The sequence below is a fragment of the Syngnathus scovelli genome, chromosome 11 (genome assembly GCF_024217435.2).
Source record: "Syngnathus scovelli strain Florida chromosome 11, RoL_Ssco_1.2, whole genome shotgun sequence".
NCBI classification, from domain to species: domain Eukaryota; kingdom Metazoa; phylum Chordata; class Actinopteri; order Syngnathiformes; family Syngnathidae; genus Syngnathus; species Syngnathus scovelli.
In genome coordinates, this window is record NC_090857.1 from 12520189 (window position 1) to 12547103 (window position 26915).

A 26915-nucleotide genomic window follows, 5' to 3' on the forward strand; every position below is an offset into this window, starting at 1 on the left:
TCAACGAACACGTCAGTTAAATTTGGTTGTGGTCGTTCAGCCAATTGGACAACGTAAATCGCCCTCCAAGCACCGCCCTCAATCATGAAAAGCACGGCGACGTGTTCAGGTTCCTCCTCTCCGCCTCTACTCATCGGCCAGGCTGCAGCCACTTCACCCAACCAACCTCGATCAACACGCGAACTCGCAACCATGTCAGAGAAAATTGCCTTCAAAGTTGGTCAGTGTTGAATTTAGTCGTTCTCTTAAGGTCGAGTTTTGCGCGCGCGTGTGGCGATGTTTTTAGGGCGAGTTAGCGCGCTAGCATGAGCGAGGGGCACAATCACTACGAGATCAGAAAAGCTTTTTACGTTTGTATAGTAACACTTGTTCTCATAATAACCTCGTTTCTTTCTACGTTAACAATCCGCGTTTTGAATTGCAAAGCGCTTATGTGTTTGGATCGTTATAGAGATTTTTTTGGACAGCTGCTTGTTCAATTTCGCAGCGTGTAAACATTTTTGAAAGGAATCGTCATGATGAACCATCAACTGCGTAGGATTTTTGGATGTTGTAGTTTGTGGGCGCGGTAAATTGCTCACAGGACGTATACCTGCGAACTGTCTTTCCCATGATGCAATACACCACGCCCCCTTATGGTGGCTGAATGACAGCAGCAGACTGTCGTAGTGCCACACGTGCTCACTACCAACTCAAATGCAAAATTAAAGTAAATTAATGGTCAACGTATTTGCATATTATCTAATTAAGAAATTCCACAAAATTGTACTTTGTTTGTTTATTTCGAACATTTAAAGAAATACAAGAAAAGAAAGTAAAAATACTGAAAATAATAACTCCATAGTACAATAGAGAAGAAAGAAAAGAAAAAAAAGACATTGCATTATAAATTTTCACTTTATCATAAAAATCTTATTTGTTCAAAAGGGAGTAGAAGGAAGCCTAGGCTTATCTAGCTCTACCCCTTGTAACCACGTTTGCTTGATTCCGTCAAGATTTGTCCATTTTCAGATATGTTAAAGATATACCGTAATTTCCGGACTATAAGCCGCGCCTTTTTTCCAAAATTTTGAACCCTGCGGCTTATAGTCAGGTGCAGCTTATGTAAGATTTTTTTGTGATTTTTGTGATGATTTGATCACTTTAATACACTCGTAAAAAGGCTGTGGACCACTGACGAGTGGTATCTTGAAGAAAAAAAACAACAAAAATACTTTTTTGAAACACTACTATGGCTGCTGCTTATTCTGGCTGTGTTGCTTGTGGCTATTATGAGCTTTAGTAGGAATGCATGCTAGGTGACCTGCATCAAAGGGCTCTAAACCCTGTCTCTTACTGTGCTATGTGACTCAGAGATTACACAAAGCAGTGGCGCTGTTTGGACCATCTGCATTGTATTAAAACCCAATCAATCAGCATTTAAATTCAATTCTTCTGACATTTTGCTCACCAAAAACAAGTTGTAATGAATGTGAACTTTTAATGCATTTTATTCAGAACGTTACTTTGAACCCTGAGGCTTAAATGGCGGCGCGGCGTATTTATGGATTTTTACGGCTTTCTGTACTGTTTCTTTGTAAAAAAATCATGTGCACGTGCGGCTTATAGTCCGGTGCGGCTTATGTAAGAAAAAAACAAAAATATCCCTGAATTTCAGCTGGTGCGGCTTATAGTCCGGTGCGGTTTATAGTCCGGAAATTACGGTACATATATCAAAGTCAAAGTCAGCTTTATTGTCAATTTCTCCACATGCCAAAGACACACAAAGAAACCGAAATTTCGTTACCCCCTATCCCACGGTGACAAGACATGGCTCACAACAGACAAACAAGTAAACAAGTATAACAAAAGCGTGCTGAATAAATAATGAATAAATAACACAACAATAAGTAAATAAGAGGAGCAGAAAAAAAAGGAGCAAGTGCGCGTACAGCAGACATTCCCGAAAATAGCGCAACAGTGCCGCACGCTACGCAGAAGGGGGTAGCGAGTTCAGGGCCCTAACAGCCTGGAGAAAGAAGCTGTTGGCGAGTCTGGTGGTGCAGGAGCGCAGGCTCCTGTACCTCTTCCCAGAGGGCAGAAGGTCAAACAAAGAGTGAGCCGGGTGACTCGCATCTCTGGCAATCGAGGTTGCCTTGCGGGTGAGATGGGAGGTGTAAATGTTCTTCAGGGAGGGGAGCGAAGCACCGATAATCTTACCAGCCGTATTCACTATGCGCTGCAGGGCCTTCAAGTTATGTTCAGTGCAGTTACCGCCCCAGACAGCGATGCAACTGGTGAGGACGCTCTCAATGGTGCCATGGTAGAATGTAGACAGGACTGCCTGAGGAGCACATGCACGCCTGAGCTTCCGCAGGAAGTACAGGCGGCGCTGAGCTTTCTTTGCCAGTGACGAGGTGTTTGCGGACCAGGAGAGGTCCTCACTGATGTGCACCCCCAGGAACTTGGTGCAGCTCACCCTCTCCACCAAAGCACCGTCGATGATCAGCGGCAGGTGTGTTGTGTGACCCTTCCGGAAGTCAACAATGATTTCCTTGGTCTTATTGACGTTCAGCAGGAGGTTGTTGTCCCTGCACTACGTGGTCAGAAAGTCAACTTCCGACCTGTACCGAGTCTCGTCGCCCTTCGTGATGAGACCCACCAGAGTCGTGTCGTCAGCAAACTTCACTACGCGGTTGTCGCTGTAGGTCGCAGTGCAGTCATGCGTCAGCAGGGTGAAGAGCAATGGACTGAGCACGCAGCCCTGGAGGGCCCCCGTGCTCAGCGTGATGCTGGCGGAGATTTTGTCGCCAACACGCACCACCTGAGGCCTCTGACAGAGGAAGTCCAGTAGCCAGTTGCAGAGGGAGGTACTGAGGCCCAGCTCGTCGAGTTTGCAGATGAGTCGCTGCGGCACAATGGTGTTGAAGGCAGAGCTGAAGCCCACAAACAGCAACCTCACATATGAGTCCTTTCTCTCCAGGTGGGTGAGGGCCGAGTATATATACACATATACACACACATACATACATACATACATACATACATACATATAGATATTATATATACACACACTTATACATACATACACCTCCTTTAGGTAAATACAAAAGCAGTTTAAACACCTCACAGCATGCTCCGGTATCCCATCAATATTTTGCCTTTATACATTTTTTTAAACTGAGGTAAAGTACTACAATTCTTTAGTTCGTCACTGCTGGCGTTCCATAATTCCACACCTTTAGCTGTTATACAATGCAACTTTAAAGTTGTTCTCACCAAATCTCTTTTAAACATAAGTGTTCCCCTTAAATAATAGGTACCGTATTTGCCGGTGTATTGGTCGACCTTTTTCGATCCAAAATCGACCGAAAAAAATCGACCTCGACTTATACACCGAGTCATAAAATTTAACTTCGTATTCATCGCTTCAAATGTGATGGTAACCAAGGCCGTTTCTCATGCATCTCATTGTGCGTTGCACTTAGAAAATTTGAACCGGGCAGCGTGCGCGAGTGCGCGGCCCGCTGGAAGTCCAATGAGGCGCCGCGATCTCCTGCGCGGTGCACATAAAGTGCCGATCCGCTCGGCTTGGAGCTATTTCCGGCCTCCCGTTGGTGCCGGGCGGCGTGCGCGAGCTCGCTGGCCGCTGGAAGTCCAATGAGGCGCCGCGATCTCCTCCGCGGTGCTTATAAAGTGCCGATCCGCTCGGCTTGGAGCTATTTCCGGCCTCCCGTTGGTGCCGGGCGGCGTGCGCGAGCTCGCCGGCCGCTGGAAGTCCAATGAGGCGCCGCGATCTCCTCCGCGGTGCTTATAAAGTGCCGATCCGCTCGGCTTGGAGATATTTCCGGCCTCCCGTTGGTGCCGGGCGGCGTGCGCGAGCTCGCCGGCCTTTGGAAGTCCAATGAGGCGCCGCGATCTCCTCCGCGGTGCTTATAAAGTGCCGATCCGCTCGGCTTGGAGCTATTTCCGGCCTCCCGTTGGTGCCGGGCGGCGTGCGCGAGCTCGCCGGCCGCGATCTCCTCCGCGGTGCTTATAAACAGCCGCATGCGCGGAATTTGAACACATTTCGTCAATAAATTTCGCATATTGAATCTTGAAGTTTAATATAATGCAACAATTGAGCTCGACTTATACAAAGGATATATCATAAAATCGTAAATTTCCGTCGAATTTTAGGGGGTCGACTTATACACCGAGTCGACCTGTACACCGGCAAATACGGTACTTTCCCTCCACTCAAACAACCTCTGGATACTGTTTGGTAATTGATTATTTTTTATTTTGTACACAAGTTGGATGGTTTTAAAATCGACTAGATCATTGTATTTCAGTGCATTCAGTTTTACAAAAAGAGGGTTAGATGGTTCTCTGTAATCAACATTATTTACAAGTCGTATAGCTTTTTTTTGTAGAATGTAGATTGGATCTGTGTTTGTTTTGTATGCGTTGCCCCACACCTCCACACAGTACATAATGTATGGGAGTATGAAGGAGCATTACAAAGAATATAATGATGTTTGGTTTATAAGATCTTTTACTTTATACAATACTGCCAGTGATTTTGAGATCTTTGATTTGATATACATTATATGTGGTTTCCAACTTAATTTTTTATCTATTACCACTCCAAGAAATTTTACTTCATTCACTCTTTCTATTTCTATATTATTTATTGTAAGAATTTTGTCTGTGTTTGTCGGACGGTTTCCAAATATAATATACCTTGTTTTACTTAAATTCAATGTAAGTTTATTTGTGTCAAACCAACTCTGTAATTTTTCCATTTCAATACCCACAGTATCCAGTAGTTGGTCCCGGTCGTCCCCACTGCAGAGCAGATTCGTGTCATCTGCAAAAACTACGGCCTTGAGTAACCTGGAGACCTTGCACATATCATTAACATACAAAATAAATAACAAGGGGCCTAATATTGAGGCCTGAGGAACCCCACACTTTACCTGCTTTAGTTTTGATTTGAAGTCCATTAATTGCACATATTGATTCCTGTTTGATAAATAACTGTTTAACCAAGTGAGTGGCATACCTTGTATGCCATATCTCTCAAGTTTTGTTAACAGTATTTTATAATTTACAGTATCAAAAGCTTTCTTAAGATCTAAGAAGACACCTACAGCATATCGTTTATTTTCAATAGCTGTTATTTCAGCTACGAAATCTAACAAAGCCATTGTGGTGGTTCTATTTTCCGAAATCCATACTGTTGGTCGCACAGAATAATTTGTTTTGTGATGAAATCATCAAGCCTTTTATAAAATATTTTTTCTAGTATTTTGGAGAATTGTGGGAGTAAAGATATTGGCCTGTAATTTGAGAATCTGTTTGTCCCCAGCTTTATATATCGGAATAATTTTAGCTGTTTTCATTTCACTCGGAAAAACACCATTTGTCAGGGATTGGTTGCAAATATGTATTAGGGGTTTCACCACACTTTCAATAATTTTTTTAACAAGTGACATATCTATTCCATTACAATCAGTTAACTTTAAATCCTCTAACAATTTCTATCATTTCCGTCTCATCCGTTCCCCTTAGAACCATACTTTTGGCTATGGGCACATCCTTAATTAGGTCACTTGTACTCCCTTTTTTTGGTACTTCTTCCGCCAAAGTAGGCCCAATACCAACATAGTATTAAACTCCTCTGCAATCATTGCAAGTTCATTTATAGTTATATTGTTACTGTTTACAAAGTAAGAAGGATATCCTGGCTTTCCAGTTCTGTTTTTAATAATTTCATTTAACACTTTCCATGTTGTTATTGTGTTACTCTTGTTTTCCTCCAGTTTCTTGCTATAGTAGTTCCTTTTACTGTTTCTCATTATTTTGATCAATTTGTTTTTATAGGTCTTATATTTCAATTCAGCTTCTTTTGTTCTTATCTTTAGGAAATCTTTGTATAACAGGTTTTTTTTCTTGCAGGCATTTAAGATTCCCTTTGTCAGCCATGGTTTTTCCACTGAATTGTGTTTGACCGCTTTCCTTACAAGAGGACAGTGTTTATCATAAAGTTCAGATTTAATGGCCTTGAATGTGTTGTAGGCTTCATTTACATCACCCACATATACCTTTTTCCAGTCTTGTTTTAGAAGATCATTTTTGAATGAGTTAATTGAATTACCAGAGTTCATTCTACACATTTTAAAAGCTATAGCATTCTTTTTTTTCTTTGTAGAGTTCTGGATCACCGCAAACACTGGCAGGTGGTCGCTTGAATCATTTATTATCAGTCCAGTTTTTACTTTCTTTTCAATCACATTTGTAAATATATTATCAATTATAGTGGCACTGTGAGATGTGATTCTAGTCGGACAAGTTATTGCAGGGTAAAGACTCATACTGTACATTAAGTTAATGAATTCTGTTATTGGAGTCAGCTGAAGTGGGTTCAGTAGATCTATATTATAATCACCACAGACACAGACCATTTTCGTATTGATTTTTCTTTCATACATTCTTGATAATAGTTCACTAAATGCCTCAATACTTGAACCTGGACATCTGTATACACAGCTTACCAGAATGTTTTTTGATGTTTCCATTTCTATTTCAACAGTAATACATTCCATGAGATTATCTATTGCTTGATACATATTTCTTACTATCTTACACTTACAGTTTTTGTGTATGAATAGAGCAACCCCTCCGCATCTTTTTCCCATCCTATTTAATGTATAACTCTCATACCCCTCTATGTCAATCTTTTCAGACTGATCTTCCTTTAACCAGGTTTCAGATATTGCAATAACAGTGAACGGATTATTCATATCTTTTAAACATTGTTTGATCCTAGAGATGTTTGCTTTCGAGCTCCTACTATTAAAATGTATAATTGATTGTAGTTGATAAAGAAGTTATTCACAGGATCAATATTGTTCTCCATATCCATATCAAATCCCTTATGATCAGTGTAATCAAATGTTTTCAAATCAAGTTCTTCATTTTTAGCTATCAGTGCTTGTTTGTTAAACAGACCAGTTGGAAAGGAAAGGCATTTGTCAGTACTGTTCATGATAGGTTGATAATTTCACCAGGTTTTTTTTACCTTCTATGATATAAAAGTATCACAACTTGAGGTTCTACGTAATGATGTACAGGTTACTGATCTCCTTCATACCGCTTAAGTTGCTCTATGGCACTAATGCAGAAACCATGAGAACTCTGCTGCTCCAACAGGTTTGATGAATACCTTACTACCTGCAGTCCAAGTGGACTGTATTTTACCGTTTTTCCTAAGAGCTCTTGCTTTTTTAACTATTTCACCATTTTTCTTGGTGAGGTGTTCATTCATGTATACGTTCGTGCCTTTTAATTTCCTACCTTGTTTGAGTAGATTTATCTTACTTTTCCTATTTGTAAAACGGACAATTATAGGTGGTATCTTGCTATCTAGACTCCTCATTGGCAGCGTGTGGCATGCCTCAATATTGATAGTGTCAATGACGATGTCTTTGCTGTGGAGGAAAGATTTTACCTGCTCCTCGGTTGTCTCCTCATGTTCAGGATAGTCCTCTGAAGCAAGGCCTTTCACAGCCTGCTGGTAGCTTTGTGGTTTAATCTTTAAACCTGTGATGATGATGACATCGCTCATTCTGGCATACTGCTCCAAGTTGTCTAATCTATTTTCCAGGGTGACTATTTTCTTATTTTGTTCAGTATTTAATTGTTTGAGCTGCTTCACCTCTCCCATCAGCTCTGTAATAATGGCCTGTTGCTTCATTATGGTTTCAAGAGTTGAAGACATCACTTCCATTGATAGCTTCAGCTCCTCCATGTCCTTCTGGAGCAATTTCATGGCCATCCTGATTATCAACCTATACCTTATGGTAGCTTTCCTCCTGGGGCTGGAGATGCTATCCCATTCAACCCGGTGACAGATGACCTCCTAGGGCGGCTGGTGGTGCCAACTCACTGGAGCTAGTGGTGGCTATCCTCCTGAGCCTGGTGGAGGCTGTCCTCTCGGGGTTGGTGGTACTAGCTTACTGAGCCTGATGTTAGCTTTCTTCCAGGGGCTGGTTGTGCTAGCACATTGGGCCAGATGGTAGCTCTCCTCCTGGGGCTGATGGTGTTAGCCTCCTGGAGGTCCGGTGTAGACCGCAGGTCCGGCGTTACTGGCACGCAGTCACCGACGGTCACAGGTCCAGCGTTGCTGGGACGAAGTGCAGCACCGACCGCGGGTCCAGCGTTGTTGGCTCGAGGTCCGGCAACGGCAGCGAATCCGGCGACGTTGGAGTGGGACACTAATGCGACCGCGAGTCCAATTGCGCCGGGAGGATTCCCAGTGGCGGCCGCGGATCTGGCGGCGCACTACGATCCGTCAGCTTCAGTTACTTTCAAATCAGCTCGGCTCTGAGAAATCCGTGCAGCAACTTCAAATGAACTTCTCATTTGAGAGGAAATAAAAGTTCAAGAAAAGGAGATAAGTAAACACGTTTTTCAACGACTTTAATGTAATAGACACATTTGGGTTAAAAGCACATGAGTGAATAGCAATCCATCAATGGGATACCAATTCTACATACATAAGATAATTTCAAAATGTTTTCAAAACTTTTACTTCTTTCATACTCACATCACCTATTGTTTTCAATTAATATGGAGTGTTTTTCAATACCGCAAGTTCAAAATTCCTTTGTGTTTATTTGATTATGTTTTTAGTTGTGTGTATTTCATTGCAAATTTCATTATAGTTCCATACTTTATTGCAAAACGTTTCTACACAAATGTACACGTTATTTTTTACATAAATACGTGTTCTACCCCGTGCCTGCGTGGGTTTCCTCCAGGTACTCCGGTTTGCTCCCACATTCCAAAGGCCGACTGACCACTTCAATTTGTCCGAAGATGTGCTTGTGTTGTTCATCTGTGTGCCCCGCGATTGGCTGGTGACTGCTTCAGGGTGTTCCCCGCCTATTGCCTAAAGACTGCTGGGATAAGCTTCAGCATGCCCAGGATCCTCGTGAAGAGGTGTTACAGAAGACGAATGAATAATTGAACAGCCACACTCGCAGAGATGGTCTATAAATCCTGAGTGCGAATAATTTATTTTCTAAAATTCCTTCACATTTTACATGGCAATGTCACATTGTCTTGTCCTGCAAAAATGAGTCAAATCAGTTGAAAAGTGCATGTTGCGCAACAGCATGCGGTCATATAAGAGCAAAGGGCCAAAGTCCGTACAAACCGTTAAAATTGAACTTTGTTTCATGCGTCCAGCATTCCGGCCAGTGGTTGATTTACAGACTGTCAATCTGTCAAATTATGGTCCTCCAGTCCCTGACTTATAATTTTTTTCTTTTTTTTTTTTACCATTTCACCACCAGTTTATAAGGTGCAACAATCAATTGACAATTTAAATGGCCAAACATGTAATTACTTTCTGTAGTCCTTCATGAAAGAACATATTTAATCAAAATGAAACGTTTACAAACACGTGCTTTTATTTTGAAAAGTAATACATTTTAGGGATGATTTTTTTTTCCTGGTTCATCAGTCAATTTGGAAATAATCAGCAGACTTTAATTGTCTACAAGGCTTCAGACAAGCTTTTATTTCCTTATTAGGAGTCCAGTAAATCTAAACCTGAAATTTTAGGGTGAAAGTAGAAAACTTGTGGTAAAACTGAGGGAATCACTCAAATACAGTTTCTTTTCTGTAGTCCTTCAGAAAGGGAGACTGATCAAGTTTTTATCAAACTAAGACCTTTGCAAACAACTGCTTATTTTGGGGGTAAAAAAAAAAAATCAAACTTTGGCTGATTTTCTAATGGTGTTATGGACCAAAGCACAAATTGAATCATCCTATTTGCCAGCACATTTTCTGCTTAGTCCATTTGAAATGTCCTGGTTTTCAAGAATAAGTTTCAGGCCTATGACTAAATGTTCCTGGTTCTTGGTAAAGTCCCAATGATTGTCACACACACATCTGGGTGTGGTGAAATTTGTCCTCTGCATTTAACCCATCCCCGTGTGATTTTAATCCATCCCCTGGGAGAGAGGGGAGCAGTGAGCAGCAGTGGTGCCGCGCTCGGGAATCATTTGGTGATCCAACATCCCAATTCCAACCCTTAATGCTGAGTGCCAAGTAGGGAGGCAATGGGTCCCATTTTTATAGTCTTTGGTATGACCCGGCCGGGGTTTGAACCCACAACCTTCCAGTCTCAGGGTGGACACTCTACCACTAGGACACTGAGCTGGTAAACTGATGATTTGTGGGCCATTTGTTGCATGTACCACTAGTGATACTTAGGTGCTCTAGTGGTACACCAAGAAATTACTGCCAAAGTTGAGACGACTTCAATTCCTGACTTTAAAAGTGAGGATGACTTGCTAATTTATCTTTTCTTTCCCCCTGCCCTGTCCCTCAGCTGACATCAGCCTGGCCGAGTGGGGGCGCAAGGCCATCGACATCGCAGAGAACGAGATGCCGGGCCTGATGAAGATGAGGGAGCTGTACGGCGCCTCCAAACCTCTGAAGGGCGCCCGGATCGCCGGATGTCTGCACATGACTCTGCAGACTGCCGTGCTCATTGAGACGCTCACCGCCCTCGGAGCAGAGGTCCGCGCTCGCTCGCTCTTCTCCGTTTGCGTCCGCTTGATTGCGCAGTCGGCATTGGCGCAGCGTCCGCGCGTGTCCTGCGAGTTTGCCCCTTGAGACAGTGCAGCTCAGCTGTCGGTGTTAAAGCTGCGTCAAAAGTTGACTGAGAGCGAAGGCCGAGTCAACGGAACTAAACATTGGCGATTCGTCTTTCAAATCTTTTTATCCAACTAATCATTATTTTAGTAATTGCTTGATCTGTCTTTTTTCCCCCTCATTCCTTTACTAAATAAGAAGACATTGTCTGAAATTGACGGTGCAAACGGTGTTTAAATTGATCACCATGCACTTTTAGGTTTACTCCATAAAATCCAACAGCTGATATTCAGAGTACGCAAAAGATTTGTGTGAATATATAATGTCAATAGGCTGAAATTGGAGGATTTGGAGTAGTCCATACAAGTTGTTGAATAATTTGTGATGAATGATGAATTATTGCACCTACGTGTAAAATTCCGACCACATTGTGGAGTAGGAATTAGTTGAAAAATTCTGGGCATTCTGGGATAAATAAATAGCTTAGTTTTTTCTATATCGTATTTCATATTTCATCGCCAAAATCCGACACCGCCTCTCTCTCACTGCCGCTGAATCCCTCATCCATGCCGTCATCTCATCCCGGCTTGACTACTGCAACTCCCTTCTCACTGGCATCACTGCTCACTCACTCCATAGACTTCAACTAGTCCACAACTCTGCTGCCCGCCTCCTTACCCACACCCGGTCCTGCGAACATATCACTCCCATTCTCCACTCTCTTCACTGGCTCCCCATCAAAGAGCACATCATCTACAAGATACTCCTCCTCACCTTCAAAGCCCTTCACCACCTGGCTCTTCCTTACCTATCAGACTCCCTTATCCCCTACTGCCCCACCCGTCCCCTCTGATCCTACACATCTGACAGTCTCAAAATCCAAACTCGAATCCTTCGGTGACAGAACCTTCTCCTGCACAGCACCCTGACTCTGAAACTCTGTCCCTCAGTCTGTCTGCGACTCACCCTCACTCCTCATATTTAAGTCCCGTCTAAGGGCTTACCTCTTTTCTCAAGCCTACGACCTCCCCTACCCATAACTGGTGTCGTCTTCCTAACTTTATCCTATTGTCTCCCCCCGTACATCCTCGCCTTGTTTCCCTGTAAGTGTCCTTGGGTCTTTGGAAAGCGCTATACAAATTTAATGAATTATTATTATTATATATTTTAAAGAATTAGTTCCCAGAGAAAACAACTTCTCGTACGTGAACACTTATTTTCCCCTCAACACTATTTCCTCGAACGTAGGACTTGAATTTCGCACAGGAAAACACAAACTTAGACCTTCTTGAAAATACATCTTCCCAATGAGAAAACCTAACTCCCCTCCCCCTCTCCAACTTATTTTTGTCCTTTAGGATCTGACAAGTTGTCATTGTGTGTTTGTATGGCAGGTTCAGTGGTCCAGCTGTAACATTTTCTCCACTCAGGACCACGCTGCAGCAGCCATCGCTAAAACTGGCGTCCCAGGTAACCCAGACAGCTTTTCCTTGGCGGGCTGCCTCCACTGTAGCACTGAGTGAGAAAGCAGAAGAGAGGGACTGGACAACTTTGAATATTGTCTTCTTGTTGTGCGTTAAAGTAGAAGTTGGAGTTTTGAGTTACAGACTTAAATTACTGTTGACCTGCTTATAGTATGTAGTGTAGTGTATTAATTTTGTGTGCATGTGTCTAAGTGACAAACGGCGTGAAGCAAGCACACAGTGCCTCCTGTTTAGACAATTGTTTGAAAAGTGCCCTGGAAGGAGTTTGATGGTTGTAAAATATATTTTTTTTTTGGTCTTTTGACCTCTTGCGGGCGGATAGAACGCAACCCCCGCAAATCCACGGGCAGCTTAACTTTTTGACTTGCCCGCAAACTTGTACACAGTGTACGCGTGGAAGGGCGAGACGGACGAAGAGTACATGTGGTGCATCGAGCAGACAATCTTCTTCAAAGACGGGCAACCTCTCAACATGATCCTGGATGACGGTGGCGACCTCACCAACCTGGTCCACAGCAAGTACCCCAAACTGCTCCAAGGTGAGTCTACAGCGGCGCTTCTCGTCGGAGTCAAAGTGCTGAGGTTAAAGGGACTCTTATGTGTCGGGGATTGAACGGCAAGAGGATTGCGCTCCGCCGAGCACACGAAGAGCCTTTTTCCGTACTCTAGGATGCCCCTTGAGGCGTTGCGGTGCAACAGTCGGTGTTGCCATCGTGTCAGAAGGCGGCAGAGAGCAAAGGCGGTTATTTGCGCCGAGTCGACAACGGTGACGACTCAGCGACTGCCGACACGTGGCCCTCTGACAGGGATGAGAATGGCAAATGTGAAAAACCACTGAAAAGTAGCCAGTGTCTGGGAGCCGCATGCCCCCATTGGGGAGCCGCAGGCCCCCATTGGGGGCCGCCAGGGGCCACAGGCCCCCATTAGGGGCCGCAGGGGGTTAAAGCCGCCTGGAAACGTCTGGATTTTGGCAGTATAGCAACCCCAAAACCATTAATTTCATCTCAATTTCAACGGTTTTGTTAAAAAAATATTCCTGCTTGGTGGGCTACCAAGGTGAATATAATACAGTCAAACCTTGGTTTTCAACCACAATCCGTTCCAGAAGGCGGTTCGAGAATTCCGAATCTATTTTTCCCATTACAAATAATGGAAACCTTTTTAATCTGTTCCAAGACTTAAAAAAAAAAAATGCCTTTTTAAAGCATTTTTTCATTTGCGCATTTTTGTCCGATTGCGCAACTGCAGCGCACCGCCGAACGCGCGACCGTAGCGCGCCGCCAACTGCGCAACTGCACCGCACTGGTCGCATTATTGTGACAGAGCCGTCACTGAAATTTAGAAAATATTTTTAAAGCCCTGATGTACTTTCCAAAATTTAAGTGGACCTCAGTGCGCAGGGAGCTTAATTTGGTCCAATCGCGCAACCGCAGCACGCCGGGCGCTCACTGTTGCATTGCTTTAAGAGCGTCTTTGTGTTTTAGGATAGCTTTACTGCTCCCACTTGCTTTCTTTGGAGGCATGATTAGGTGTTAATACGATCCTCAAGGTAACGAAATTACAATAACGAACGGAGTCAGTTGGCATCCGGACCATGTGGTCGGGTTTTCTCGGGTCCTTTCAGCTTATCTTGCGAGGTTCGACCTCCGAATTTTGTTCGACAACCGAAGCAAAAAAAATCTCGTTATTCGTTCTAATTCCGATTTGTTTGAGAACCGGGACGTTTGAAAACCGAGGTTTGACTGTACATCGAAATGGCACAATCGATTCTGGAGTTTTTCCTTTTAATGAAATCTGTTAATTTTTTGCAACATATATCTACAACCACATATCTTGTTATCAAAGAACACTCATAATACCTATCTTTCGGAAATGAATTGTGAAAGATATAGTTAGCATATAAATCAAAACAAGACAAATGTGCTTTCTCTGAACGCCACGTACTAAAGCGGCGGCGTGTGTTCCCCAGGCATCCGCGGCCTGTCAGAGGAAACCACCACGGGCGTCCACAACCTGTACAAGATGCTGAAAAAGGGAGAGCTCAAGGTGCCCGCCATCAACGTCAACGACTCGGTCACAAAGGTACTAAACCGCAACGTGACACGCTTGTCATCATACCATTCTTACAACCAGCTACCGTATTCTGGCTTTGTTTTCCCTCAGCAAAATCCTTTGTCATCAAACACTAGACGTCTTATTTTTTCTGAAGAAAAAAAAAAAAAACTACACCCTTCCCCATTTAGACTAATTTTCTAAGATTCATTGAAATTGACAAATTTTGATTTTGTATGTATACGTCCTGGGCGAGTTGAGTGGGTAATTGCGATTTTTTTTTTTTTATTTTTTTTATTTTTTTTTTTAAACTCTGAAGCAATGTAAATGCGATGAAAATGAGCGCGAGGACTGACAGGTGTGGCCGTCTCGCTCTCAGAGCAAGTTTGACAACCTGTACGGCTGCCGCGAGAGCCTCATTGACGGCATCAAGCGCGCCACTGATGTGATGATCGCCGGCAAAGTGGCGGTGGTGGCAGGCTACGGCGACGTGGGCAAAGGTTGTGTGCAGGCGCTGCGTGCCTTCGGAGCCCGAGTCATCGTCACGGAGATCGACCCCATCAACGCCCTGCAGGCTGCCATGGAGGGTGAGGAGCAATTTTTACATTGTCCTTCTGTGATGAATCTCCTTAATAAGTCCCAGTGTCCCATTACTGGTCAGCAATTTTTAGAACAGAACTAATTGCCTAATGGCCACACACATGCCATTAGCTCAAAAGAAACCGTTCATTTAGCGAGCCCTGCTAAGTGACTGAGCATTTAGGTGTTTGATGAAACCTTTATTTTTATTTAATTTTTATTTTTTTATTTTAACGTTTTTTTTTGTTGTTGTTGTTTTTTTAAACACTGCCTGGCGTGCTCAATCTCGGGAAGGTGCCGCTTTGACGATAACCTAGTTTTGGAACAGTGGTGTGCAGACTATGCAATGTACCTTGCAGGCTATGAGGTGACCACCATGGACGAAGCCTGCCATGAAGGAAACATCTTTGTCACCACCACCGGATGTGAGGACATCATACAGGCGAAGTAGGTGGCGCCGCAACACTTCTACTCCTGCACACGCGCAACTCATCACAAATCTACAATTTGGCTTTGAAATGCGATAGCATTTGATTTCGCTTCAATTGATACCAGATTATTACTATACTATTATTAACCTTTTTTTTTTTTTCATTTTCCCTGCAATGACTGCGTTTCCACAGTAGATGGGGAAACGCCCGCCCGCGCATTTACTCCCGGAAGCAGTGTCAGAAAGTTCGGTGCACACTCACAAGTGCGTGTACGTACTCAGTAGTACAGACCCGGCGCACTCCGCGCTCTATTTCTATCAATGCCGAATTTCGAGTGTGGGCTGTGACGTCAGCATTCTCGTAGTTCGTGCGCTGAGATTTCAGATACAGTTTTACGCTAAAGCCACCCACAAACCTTCCCCTGGAATCCTTCCATTAAAATGAGTGGCCCAAGGAAAAGAAAGGTGTGTTTAAAAAAAAGACACAGACGTGTGTGAGCAGACGTTCAGCCACGTGAACACCAACAAAGCCCGTCACAGATTCAGGTTAACTGACCAAAACCTCGGCTCTATCCTAAGAATTGCCACAACAAATTTTACTCCAGACTATGATGCACTAGCAAAAAAAGGGAGACGAACAACACTGTTCCTACTGAAAATGAAGGGGAGTTTGTTGTAAATAAATGCATTTTGAAAATCATTTGTACAAATAGCAGGGATTGAAACTAGCAACCATTCTCATTTTCAAAAAATGCAGGATGCTCAAGGACATTGATGCACCACCTGTTTGCGACGAATGTTAACTTTTAAAGATTTTAAGGCCAACTTTAAGGAAGTGTTTCCCATTTTCTCACCTCTGTCACCAGGTGTTTGAGTTAAAGCTCTGATTTTCAGATATCCGTCACCGTGTTGCCGTTTTGATTTCTTTATTACTTTATTTAGATGTATTCTTTCACTCATTCTTCAAGATGTATTTAGTCAGAATGTTTGCCGTTATGTGATTTCGCCTCATAATTATAAACATCTTTCATAAATCTGTCCTGCAGCCGCTGAAGTGATGGAAACTGTTATTCATAATAACAGTGTCATAATTAATGAGAATCATTTAATAGTTTTTTGGTGAAATATTTTTTTTAATGCTATTAATAAATGCATTTGTTTTCAAAAATGTTTTTTTTTTTTTCGAATATCCATGGTTTACTACCTACTAAAGGCCAAAAGACCTTTTATGCAATGACCTTTACATGTCATTTATGTTACTTCACACAAACACTACATCCATCTACTCCTGGATCGGCCCCCGAGTCAAAATTTAGAACCCAATTTGGCCCGCAAGTCAAAAAGTTTCCCCACCCCTGATCTATACCCTGTAGTACTGACTCTAATCCGTCCGTAGCGACTTGGGTGCTCATCCTTGGTCATAACACAAAAGGTCTTGCTGAGGTGTTTTGCTCAAGGTTTGTTTTTTGTTTTTCTTGCAGGCACTTTGAGAGCATGAAAGACGACGCCATCGTGTGCAACATCGGACACTTTGACTGTGAGATCGACATGAGCTGGCTCAACCACAACGCTGTAGAGAAGATAAACATCAAGCCACAGGTCAAACACGTTAAAAATAGAACAGTACACCGGCAATGTGATATATTTTTTTTATCATCTGCAAGGAACTCCAAATAGTGCAAAGGAGTTGACGACAACGCCAGCTGATATGCTTCAAAAAGATGAAAGACCGTGGACTCAAACGACAAAGGCAAACTGGAAAGGCTTAAGAGCTGCTTCTTTATGGCTGCAGGTGGACCGCTACCGGATGAAGAGTGGACGCCACATCATTGTGCTGGCTGAGGGCAGGCTGGTGAATTTGGGCTGCGCGATGGGACACCCCTCGTTCGTCATGAGCAACTCCTTCACGAATCAGGTGCCCCTAAGCATCATCGCTATATTGACAGCCCTGGCGGCTCGACGCAAAACGTCATGCTTCCTATGTTGGGTTTTCCTTTGAATGTTAAGAGAAAAACATGTTTCGCCAATCATATGTTGAAATGAAATTTTGTGGAGTCAGTACTATGAAATAGCCATATGTATTTCCAACACTTTTGCGTGTTCAGGTTCTGGCTCAGATCGAACTGTGGACCAACAATGACAAATACCCCGTAGGCGTCTACTTCCTCCCCAAAAAGGTCAGATGGTGCTTAATACTACTGTTATTCTGGTTGTCATTTAGGGTTCCTGTTTGCTTTGAGGTTTTTTTTTTTCATCCATTTTGTTTATTTTCCTTGCTGGTTTCTGTTTTAATGCCCCCCCCCCCCCCCACCTGTTTTTTGTTTTTTTTTGTTTTTTTTTTAATTATTTTTCTATTCCCATTTTGAGCTCGTCTTGTTTAGTTTGGTTATTTCGTTTTTATTTTTCTCAGCTTTGTTTGTTTGTCTGTCAGGCCTTCCCTCCCCCTTTTTTGGGAAGAGTAATTTTGGTTTAGGTTTCATAAACAATGTTTTTATTTTTAAACTGTTGTGCCTTCTCCCGGCTTTGCTTTTCTCTATTTTCTTCTGTGACGTTTGGACACGTTTTGTTCTGTTTTCAAATTTTGTTTGCTTTTGTGCACACGTGCAGTTGGACGAACAGGTGGCAGAGTCCCACTTGGACAAGCTGGCCGTGAAGCTGACCAAGCTGACTGACAAACAGGCCAAATACTTGGGGCTCCCCACAGAAGGACCCTTCAAGCCCGACCACTACCGCTACTGATGCTGACAGCCAGAAAAAGTGTAGCGGTCTCTTGGACTCATCTGCTGCCCTTTGCTCTTTTTAACTGAATCAAATTAAGCCTTTTCCCTGGAGCATTTTTAGCTAGCTAACTAACTACTTGCAGTGGCCTTCTGCCAGTTAGTACTTGTCACCCACCAAGCCTTCTGTCAGGTACAGGGGAGGACAGAGAGGATTTCTGACAAGGTCTTAATATGTCATGACTAATTAATTTAATTTGACTTGAACCACTCAGCGCTGTCAACTAACTAATGTTGCAACATTACTGATGATTGTGAACAATAAACTTGGTAATTTCCTTTTTTTGTTGTTCACTATCAAGGTGTCTACACAATAGGTATTATTGTTGAAAGGATGGCAAGGAATACTATTCCTCATTGAAGGAAAAAAAAAATGCAATAGTTTGAATTATCTGCTTTACATCGCAGGTGTTTTGAGCCAACCAGGAAATCTTGACAGTTTACCCACTCAGTCTTTTCATTTGAAATCTCAGAATGATAAAAGCATTCAAGGCTCCAAAGTAATTTGCATTCAGCTTCACATGCAAAGGGCTTATGGCCACCTTCTAGTTCTGCCCCTGGTGCAAAGGTGCAGAAGTTCTGCCTTCAACACCATTGTGCCACAAAAACTCATCTGCAAACTAGACAAGCTGGGCCTCAGTACCTACCTCTGCAACTGGCTACTGGACTTCCTCTGTCAGAGGCCTCAGGTGGTACGTGTTGGCGACAAAATCTCCGCCAGCATCATGCTGAGCACAGGGGGCCCCCAAGGCTGTGTGCTCAGTCCGCTGCCCTTCACCCTGCTGATGCATGACTGCACTGCGTCCTACAGCGACAACCGCATAGTGAAGTTTGCTAACGACACGACTCTGGTGGGTCTCATCACCAAGGGTGACGAGACTCAGCACAGGTTGGAGGTTGAACTTCTGACCGCGTGGTGCAGGGACAACAACCTCCTGAACGTCAACAAAAGCAAGGAAATTGTTGACTTCCGGAAGGGTCACACCCAACACCTGCCGCTGACCATTGACGGTGCTGTGGTGGAGAGGGTGAGCAGCACCAAATTCCTGGGGGTGCACATCAGTGAGGACCTCTCCTTGTCCGCCAACACTGCGTCACTGGCGAAGAAAGCTCAGCGCCGCCTGTACTTCCTGCGGAAACTCAGGCGAGCAAGTGCTCCTCCGGCCGTCATGACTACATTCTACCGTGGCACCATTGAGAGCGTCCTCTCCAGTTGTATCGCTGTCTGGGGTGGTAGCTGCACTGAATACAACATGAAGGCCCTGCAGCGCATAGTGAACACGGCTGGTAAGATTATTGGTGCTTCACTCCCCTCCCTGTAGGTCATTTACGCCTCCCATCTCGCCTGCAAGGCGGCCACGATTGGGAGTGATGTGAGTCACCCCGCTCACTCTTTGTTTGATCTTCTGCCCTCTGGGAAGAGGTACAGGAGCCTGCGCTCCCGCACCACCAGACTCACCAACAGCTTCATTCTCCAGGCTGTTAGGATCCTGAACTCTTTTCCCCCTTCTGCGTAGCGTCCTGTCCTTATTTATTGTGTATTTATTATTTATTCATCACTCTTATTTATTCATCGATTGTGCCTTCTTGTTTTATTTTTCTTGTGTTGTTTACTTGTATGTACATTGTGAACTATGCTACGGCCCGCCACATCGTTTTATGTGGCCCGCGAAGACAAATTGTGCATCAAATTCGTGTGTCATGACTAGAATTGCAAATTGTCTTCACTTTTAATATCTTTTTTCTTTTATATTTGACCAGTTTTTACTCATTTGATTTGAAGACGAGTTATTTGTCAGTTTGTTTTGTAGCTTTTACTGTATATAATATGAGGTGCTCATACATTCATTTGGGTTGACAGTCATAATGGCCCTCCGAAAGAAGCTATGACTACAATGCGGCCCACGAATAAAATGAGTTTGACACCCCTGCGCTAAAGTGATGGAAAATGTTATTCATCATAACAGTGTCGTATTTAATAAGAATCACTGATGGTAGTTTTTTGGTGAAATATTTTTTTAATGCTGTTAATAAATGCATTTGTTTTCAAAAGTTTTTTTTAATATCCATGCTTTAGTATCTACTAAAAGTAAAAACCTTTTATGCAATGACCTTTACATGTCATTTATATTACTTCACACAAACACTACATCCACTGGCTCCTGGTTCAGCCCCCCCGGTCAAAATTTAGAACCCAATTCGGCCCGCAAGTCAAAAGGTTTGCCCACCCCTGGGCAACCTGATATAGACATCTATTTTAGGTTATTTTATAGACGTCTAAATTACGTCTATATATAGACCTGAAATAGACGTCTATACTATGTTATTTGAGGTTATTTTATAGATGTCTAAATTACGTCTATATGTAGACTTAAAATAGACGTCTATATTAGGTTATTTTATAGACGTCTAAATTACGTCTGAATATCGAGACCTAAAATAGACGTCTATATGAGGTCTATCTGTAATTATTAACTATTAACTAATACTTAATTTTGTCATCTATTTTAGCTAAAATAGATGACAAAATTAAATCCATCAAATATGATCAGATTGAACCCAAAACAAACATGTTTTAAACAACCATTGATCCGTGTAAAGTGTCATTGGGGCTAATATAGGACAAATTAAATCCATTAAATATTAAATATTAAAGCCAAAACTATTCTGTAAGTTGTATAAATATGCAGTTTTATTTATGTGGTTATTTCTGTAACCTGATCTTCGGGCTATGGAACAACCTAAGATAGACGACAAATTTAAAATATAAAACTCTGAATCACCTGTAAGTTGTATAAATAATGTACAGAATTTTCAACAACTATTAATTTTAACCACACGTCTATTTGTAGATTGTCTGACCATGTGGGGGATTGAATAAAATAAATTAGATAGTATACGCCCAAAAAATAGCTCATCAAGTGGAGCAAAATAAAATAATTATTTTATTATTATTTATTTCATTTGTTATTTTTTATTTTATTTTATTTTACTAAAGTAAAATAAAATATCAACTTGCACGCATGTTTTGCCTCCCCCCACGAGGGGGCAGAAATTCGAGTTTTGGGTTAAAAGTAATCGCTTTTATTTCCGGTAACGGTTTGTCTGGTAATAATTTTAAAATCCGGGAAGAAAGAAGCGCCGATTGGGTCTGTTCTTCAAGTTGTGAAGGTAAAGAACAAACCAACTTACTTTTCTGTAAGACAAATAAGAGCTGCATTTAGGTACGTAATAATTTTGAACAGCGCATGCTCTGTATGTTTCAAGAATGTTTTTGCGAGTGGTTTGTTTGTATGTGTTTGTTGGGGTCTGGTTAGGTAAAGTTAACATCCTTTACTTTTTAAACGTGGTTAAAACGTATTCATCTTACGTTTTTAATGTAAGGCATTTTATGTCGATTGAAATGTAGACCCATATAAACTACTTTTGCTCGTAGTTGGAGTGAGCGTGTTTTTCCGGGGTTGGGGTTATTCGCGGGGTACAAAAATGTTACAAAACTTCGGATAAGCTTTGGGATGATGGCATGGCAAAGATGTAATTTCCCTTTTTTACCCATGTAGTGATGTGTGACTCCAGATTTAGCTCAAGGAGTGGCACGTGAAAAAGTAGGTGTTTATCTTCTGATGCCATTAAAATGTGCACCTAACTTTGTTTGGCGCTCAACAGGCCTTGGAACTCTAAGGCAAATCACGTCAAAAGTTAAAATTGTGTTGTGTCATGTTATTAACAGCGGTTAATGGGTGAATTGTCAAATCAGACCTCTTCTTTTTCCCTTTCCCCTTTTCAGACTCCAAGCCGGGAGATAAGAAGAGCATCTGTATTAAAAACTGACCGGACTCCACAAGGTACAGATTGATTTTTGATTTATTCTTGATTGTAGAAGTAATCACAACTGCCTTGCATTATCTTTGGAAATTTATCTGTTATTGGTGGTTTGAATATACTCATGTATGCTTAGCTACTGTCGCACATATGCAAAAAGTGTATGTTGTAATTGCAATCTTCAATATGGAACTTGCATTTATGACATGTCATTCATTGCCTTGACTTTCACACTCCGGAAACCATGGCAGATGTCAAAGTGCAAAATAAAACCCAGGTATACCCTGTACATTTTCATCATTTGGATAACAACTTGTAGAGCAAGCAATTTTATCAGTACTACCATATTTTTCGGACTTAAAGTCGCTCCGAAATATACGTTGCATCAGCCATAAAATGCACAATAAAGTGAAGAAAAACATATATATGTAAGTCGCTCCGGAGTATTAGTTGCATTTCTGGGGAAATTTATTCGACAAATTCCAACACCAAGAACAGACATGAACGAGCAACAACAGGCTAAACGATACGGTATACTAACGTGACATAAACACAAACGAGAAGCTGAGAACGGGCTTGATGTAACAATAACAGTTATTCAAATAACTATAACATAAATAACACCTTTATCAAACCTTTTGTACACAGATTGCTAAGCAGTTTTGTGTTTGGAGGCCGCTGATTTGAAGACCTGCATGTTTCCAAGACCATGGACCGGTATGATTAGTTTGACATCTGTACTGTAGATTAAAAATAGACAACAGTGAAGGCTTACGATGTGGTGGCTGCGCTTAATGTTCACATCTTTTTCTGTTGTAGACTCTACACAAATGACAATGACAACATTCAATATCCGTGCTCGTGTGACTCGTGCAGAAAGCCCTCAGGAAGACTGCTCTGATAGCGCTGGTAAATAATTTAAAAAAAAAACTGTTCGTTCCTGTACGATTGCTTCATGTTTGAAATGTGCGACTGACATGAGATGCATCAAGGAAAAACTATTTTACACGTAGTCATGTTTTGTACATCGAGTTCATCTTTGTAGAAGCTGTTGGCGACACGCACAGAGGCCACGGATGATGAAAAAAAGGACCACAATGGCTTTAAAATTAAAACGGGCTCCAGCGCTGAGTACCAAAGGAGTCTATCAAAAGTCCATAAGAGGGTGATGTTTATATTGTTGTGTTTCGCCGAGCTGGTTGTTTTGTTTGATATGTCCTACTTAAAATATGTATATATTTATATTGTTGTAACATAGTTTTGTTGTATTAAATAGCCCCCATTTTTTACTACTGTATGTATAGTTTTACATTTTTATTCTCTTGCCTCCTCTGACTGCACGTCCCTGATAGATAGATAGATAGATAGATAGATAGATAGATAGATAGATAGATAGATAGATAGATAGATAGATAGATAGATAGATAGAGAGAGAGAGAGGTAGGCTTTCCTTTCCATGACAGTCCATCTGGCTCTCTCTTCTTACTGAGCTCCTGTTGCCTAAAACCTCTACAAGGCAGGAATTCTTGGAGATCTGTTGTTTCCTCCTAGATAGCGCCCAGGCCGCTCACTGATTCATGGCCCCCCCTTTTCCGCTTTGTGTCCAGGCTTGGGATGCTGCACTTGAGATGGAACCATCTGTGGAGCCCCAGTTAAGCCCCTCAGCCGTACGGTCGCTGGCAATTTTATGTACAGTATTGAAGGAATGAGGTCGAAATACAAAAAGTCCTGCCTCGCTACAAAAACAGATATGCTCAAACCTCATTGAATAAAGTACATAAACAGACAAGTATATTCACATATTAAATAAATAAAAGAGACATTTTAAGCATATAATTATACCTACACACCAAATCAATAAAGAAGACATAACTAGACATTTTTGATAAGTGGTGATGAGAAAGGTTTTTATAACTTTAGATAGATAGATAGCGAAGGAATGAGGTCGAAATACAAAAAGTCCTGCCTCGCTACAAAAACAGATATGCTCAAACCTCATTGAATAAAGTACATAAACAGACAAGTATATTCACATATTAAATAAATAAAAGAAACATTTTAAGCATATAATTATACCTACACACCAAATCAATAAAGAAGACATAACTAAACATTTTTGATAAGTGGTGATGAGAAAGGTTTTTATAACTTTATGATCTGATATATATTTCTGAGCACTTTGAAATAACAAATAACTTTTGATATATTGCCTTAATGACCCTTAAGGAACTGTGTAATGCATGCCTGATGTTTTTTCTCTAAATCATGGACACGGCCAGAGTCGTCTTGACCGTTCAGTACTTGATTGTATCTTATGTTTTGACTAATGCTAGACGCAAGTTTTTGATTACTACTGAACGCTCTCTGCACAGAGGGAAATATTTTGCCTAACAAAGAAAAGCATGATTAAACTAAGAATAAGCAAAGACATGAAGTATCAAAAGAACAGCAATAGATTAATGATGTCACAGCCAAAAGCTAACATAATTTTGTACAAAATGACAAAATTGAAAGAATGAGGTACGACAGTGTATGTCCAAGATTGGAGAAGAATGTTCACAGGAAGGTCACGTGGAGATAAAACCAGCAGGTGCCAGAGGGAGCCAGCCAAGGACTCGGTCAAAGATGATCGCCAAGGCCGAAAGACGGGATGGAAGACAACAGCCCCCACACACACTGAATCGCCCATAACCAGCACCCACTCCCATGGCGAACTTGCCCTACCCCAAAGACTGATCACCCATCAATCTCGGCCCACAATGCGCAACTTAATATAAGCTGATCAAAAAACCTTGAACATTGCCTTTTCTGAATGGAGACTTTCCACTCTTGAAGGGCCCAGCGCTGTATTGTACGTTCCTGAAAACAGAGCTGTCTGAACAAGAATTGTGATTGAACTCAACCAACCTGTGTAAGTCTAATTTGCGCTTCAGTGTCTTAGCATTTTCCGAAATCTGAAGAAATCAAACGAGCACGCAGTGAGTAAATTGGATAACAGGTGGTTGGCAATGGCGTTTGCCGTGAGGCGCAGATAACGGGCTCCCTAAATTGTGGACAAAATCCAGCAATAGATAGATAGATATACATACATACACATATATACATACATACACACACACACATATATATATATATATACACACACACATATATATATATATAAATATATATATATGTGTATGTATGTATGTGTATATATATATATATATATATGTATATCGTCGCGGCGGGCGGGGGAATGCTCGAGGCTAACGTCCGTCCGTCCCCCCATATATGCCGTATTTGCCGGTGTACAGGTCGACTCGGTGTATAAGTCGACCCCCTAAAATTTGACGGAAATTTACGATTTTATGATATATCCTTTGTATAAGTCGAGCTCCATTGTTGCATTATATTAAACTTCAAAATTCAATATGCAAAATTTATTGACGAAATGTGTTCAAATTCCGCGCATGCGGCTGTTTATAAGCACCGCGGAGGAGATCGCGGCCGGCGAGCTCGCGCACGCCGCCCGGCACCAACGGGAGGCCGGAAATAGCTCCAAGCCGAGCGGATCGGCACTTTATAAGCACCGCGGAGGAGATCGCGGCGCCTCATTGGACTTCCAGCGGCCAGCGAGCTCGCGCACGCCGCCCGGCACCAACGGGAGGCCGGAAATAGCTCCAAGCCGAGCGGATCGGCACTTTATGTGCACCGCGCAGGAGATCGCGGCGCCTCATTGGACTTCCAGCGGGCCGCGCACTCGCGCACGCCGCCCGGTTCAAATTTTCTAAGTGCAACGCACAATGAGATGCATGAGAAACGGCCTTGGTTACCATCACATTTGAAGCGATGAATACGAAGTTAAATTTTATGACTCGGTGTATAAGTCGAGGTCGATTTTGGATCGAAAAAGGTCGACCAATACACCGGCAAATACGGTATATAAAAAAATAATTTTCTCAACGGATTTACAAGATTCACGAAAATACTTTCGACGGAAAAAAAACAGAAATCCGCGGAAAATTCTCAGCCCTGCGCTGACAGTGCGGACTAATCACAAAGCAACAACAGGTTTGAGGGCGGAATATGTGGCTGCGACTATACTGTGAAGTTTGTAGAGTGATTCACGTATAAATCTAGCTCCTGCCAGGTGAGGCTTTTGCGCCTCCTGCTGGAACAGACGCACTCTAAAGCAGTGGTACCCAACCGTTTTTGCGCCATGGACCGGTTACGTGTCAGAAATATTTTCGCGGACCGGCCTTTATATAAATAAATGATACATTGATAATATATAAATCCGAAGAAATAAAATTATACGACTGGTATAAGAACAAATATAAACCACATGAAAATAAAACTCACCATTACGTTGAATTAGTAGGAGCACTGAGCTTGTTTCTCAGAAACGAGCCGGTCCCATCTAGGTGTAATCGGAGACAATGACACGCGAAGTGTGCTGTTGACGTCCAATCTGCTCCGCAGCTTTGTTTTAGTCGCTTTAACCGCAGAAAATCCAACTTCAAAAAGATAGATTGTTGGAAAAGGAAACAGGGTTTTCAGCGCTTTTGTGGCAACTGTGCCGAAGCAGTTTTGAAGGCTTCATTGCCTCGTTAGCTAGCCTGTCGCCAAATATTATGCAGAGTGGCGCGTCAGAGTCACCTGTGGCGATAAATCCATATTTTAAGTAGGACTCCAGAAATGTTCTTTTAATTGCAGCTTGCCTTTTATTAAGAGTCGTTGCCTCTTCTTCTTCCGTCTCCTCATTGGGCTTTTTTCCCTTTCCGAAGAAGCTTTCCAAACGTCTCTGTTTCTTGCTCATTTTGCTTGCTTCGCGGGCTCGACTGGGGTTACATGTCACGTGAACAGGACGAGCGTCTTGACCTAAATTAACCTGTCAAGAGACACAGACGCACCGACGGATGTAATTGGGAGAGAATCGCCAAATTTTTTGATATATTTCAAAATAAATTCTTACTCCTTTTTGCTAGTTTTGCGGGCTCGACTGGGGAAACATGTCACGCGACCGGGACGAGCGTCTTGAGCTGAATTAATTGTCAATTGAAGAAAAAAAAAAAAAAAAGGTTTCACCTTCATTTTATAACATTACGAACCACGATTGCGTAAAATCTACGTCATTTCTGGTTAGAGAATGGCTGG

General features: G+C 42.3%; 1 protein-coding gene, 3 long non-coding RNA genes and 1 other non-coding gene across 8 annotated transcripts; 4 read left to right on the forward strand and 1 right to left on the reverse strand.

Moving 5' to 3' along the window:
* The first annotated feature begins 54 nt into the window (after nucleotides 1–54).
* ahcy (adenosylhomocysteinase) lies at nucleotides 55–18233 on the forward strand. The gene is made up of 11 exons (XM_049734205.1): nucleotides 55–220; nucleotides 10367–10557; nucleotides 12027–12102; nucleotides 12503–12655; nucleotides 14086–14198; nucleotides 14548–14755; nucleotides 15107–15194; nucleotides 16659–16776; nucleotides 16970–17092; nucleotides 17283–17354; nucleotides 17785–18233. The coding sequence occupies exons 1-11, from the start codon at nucleotides 85–87 to the stop codon at nucleotides 17914–17916; spliced, it is 1410 nt and encodes a 469-aa protein (XP_049590162.1). The 5' UTR covers nucleotides 55–84; the 3' UTR covers nucleotides 17917–18233.
* On the forward strand, nucleotides 227–6130 carry LOC137840756 (uncharacterized). The gene is made up of 2 exons (XR_011087748.1): nucleotides 227–2962; nucleotides 4781–6130. It is a non-coding gene; the product is annotated as an uncharacterized lncRNA (long non-coding RNA).
* Nucleotides 8429–26884, reverse strand: LOC137840755 (uncharacterized). Its single transcript, XR_011087747.1, has 3 exons — nucleotides 26734–26884; nucleotides 26121–26649; nucleotides 8429–12147 (listed from the first exon to the last, which is right to left on the reverse strand). It is a non-coding gene; the product is annotated as an uncharacterized lncRNA (long non-coding RNA).
* LOC125977938 (small nucleolar RNA SNORA17) lies at nucleotides 12786–12908 on the forward strand. Its single transcript, XR_007484784.1, has one exon. It is a non-coding gene; the product is annotated as a small nucleolar RNA SNORA17 (small nucleolar RNA).
* On the forward strand, nucleotides 21000–24678 carry LOC125977559 (uncharacterized). Of its 4 annotated transcripts, XR_007484673.2 has the most exons (6): nucleotides 21000–21125; nucleotides 21742–21799; nucleotides 22425–22493; nucleotides 22596–22685; nucleotides 22809–22941; nucleotides 23384–24678. It is a non-coding gene; the product is annotated as an uncharacterized lncRNA (long non-coding RNA). The 4 variants fall into 4 exon arrangements; XR_007484670.2 differs by having other exon boundaries at nucleotides 22596–22941; XR_007484671.2 differs by having other exon boundaries at nucleotides 21002–21125; nucleotides 22809–24678.
* Nucleotides 26885–26915: the final 31 nt, after the last annotated feature.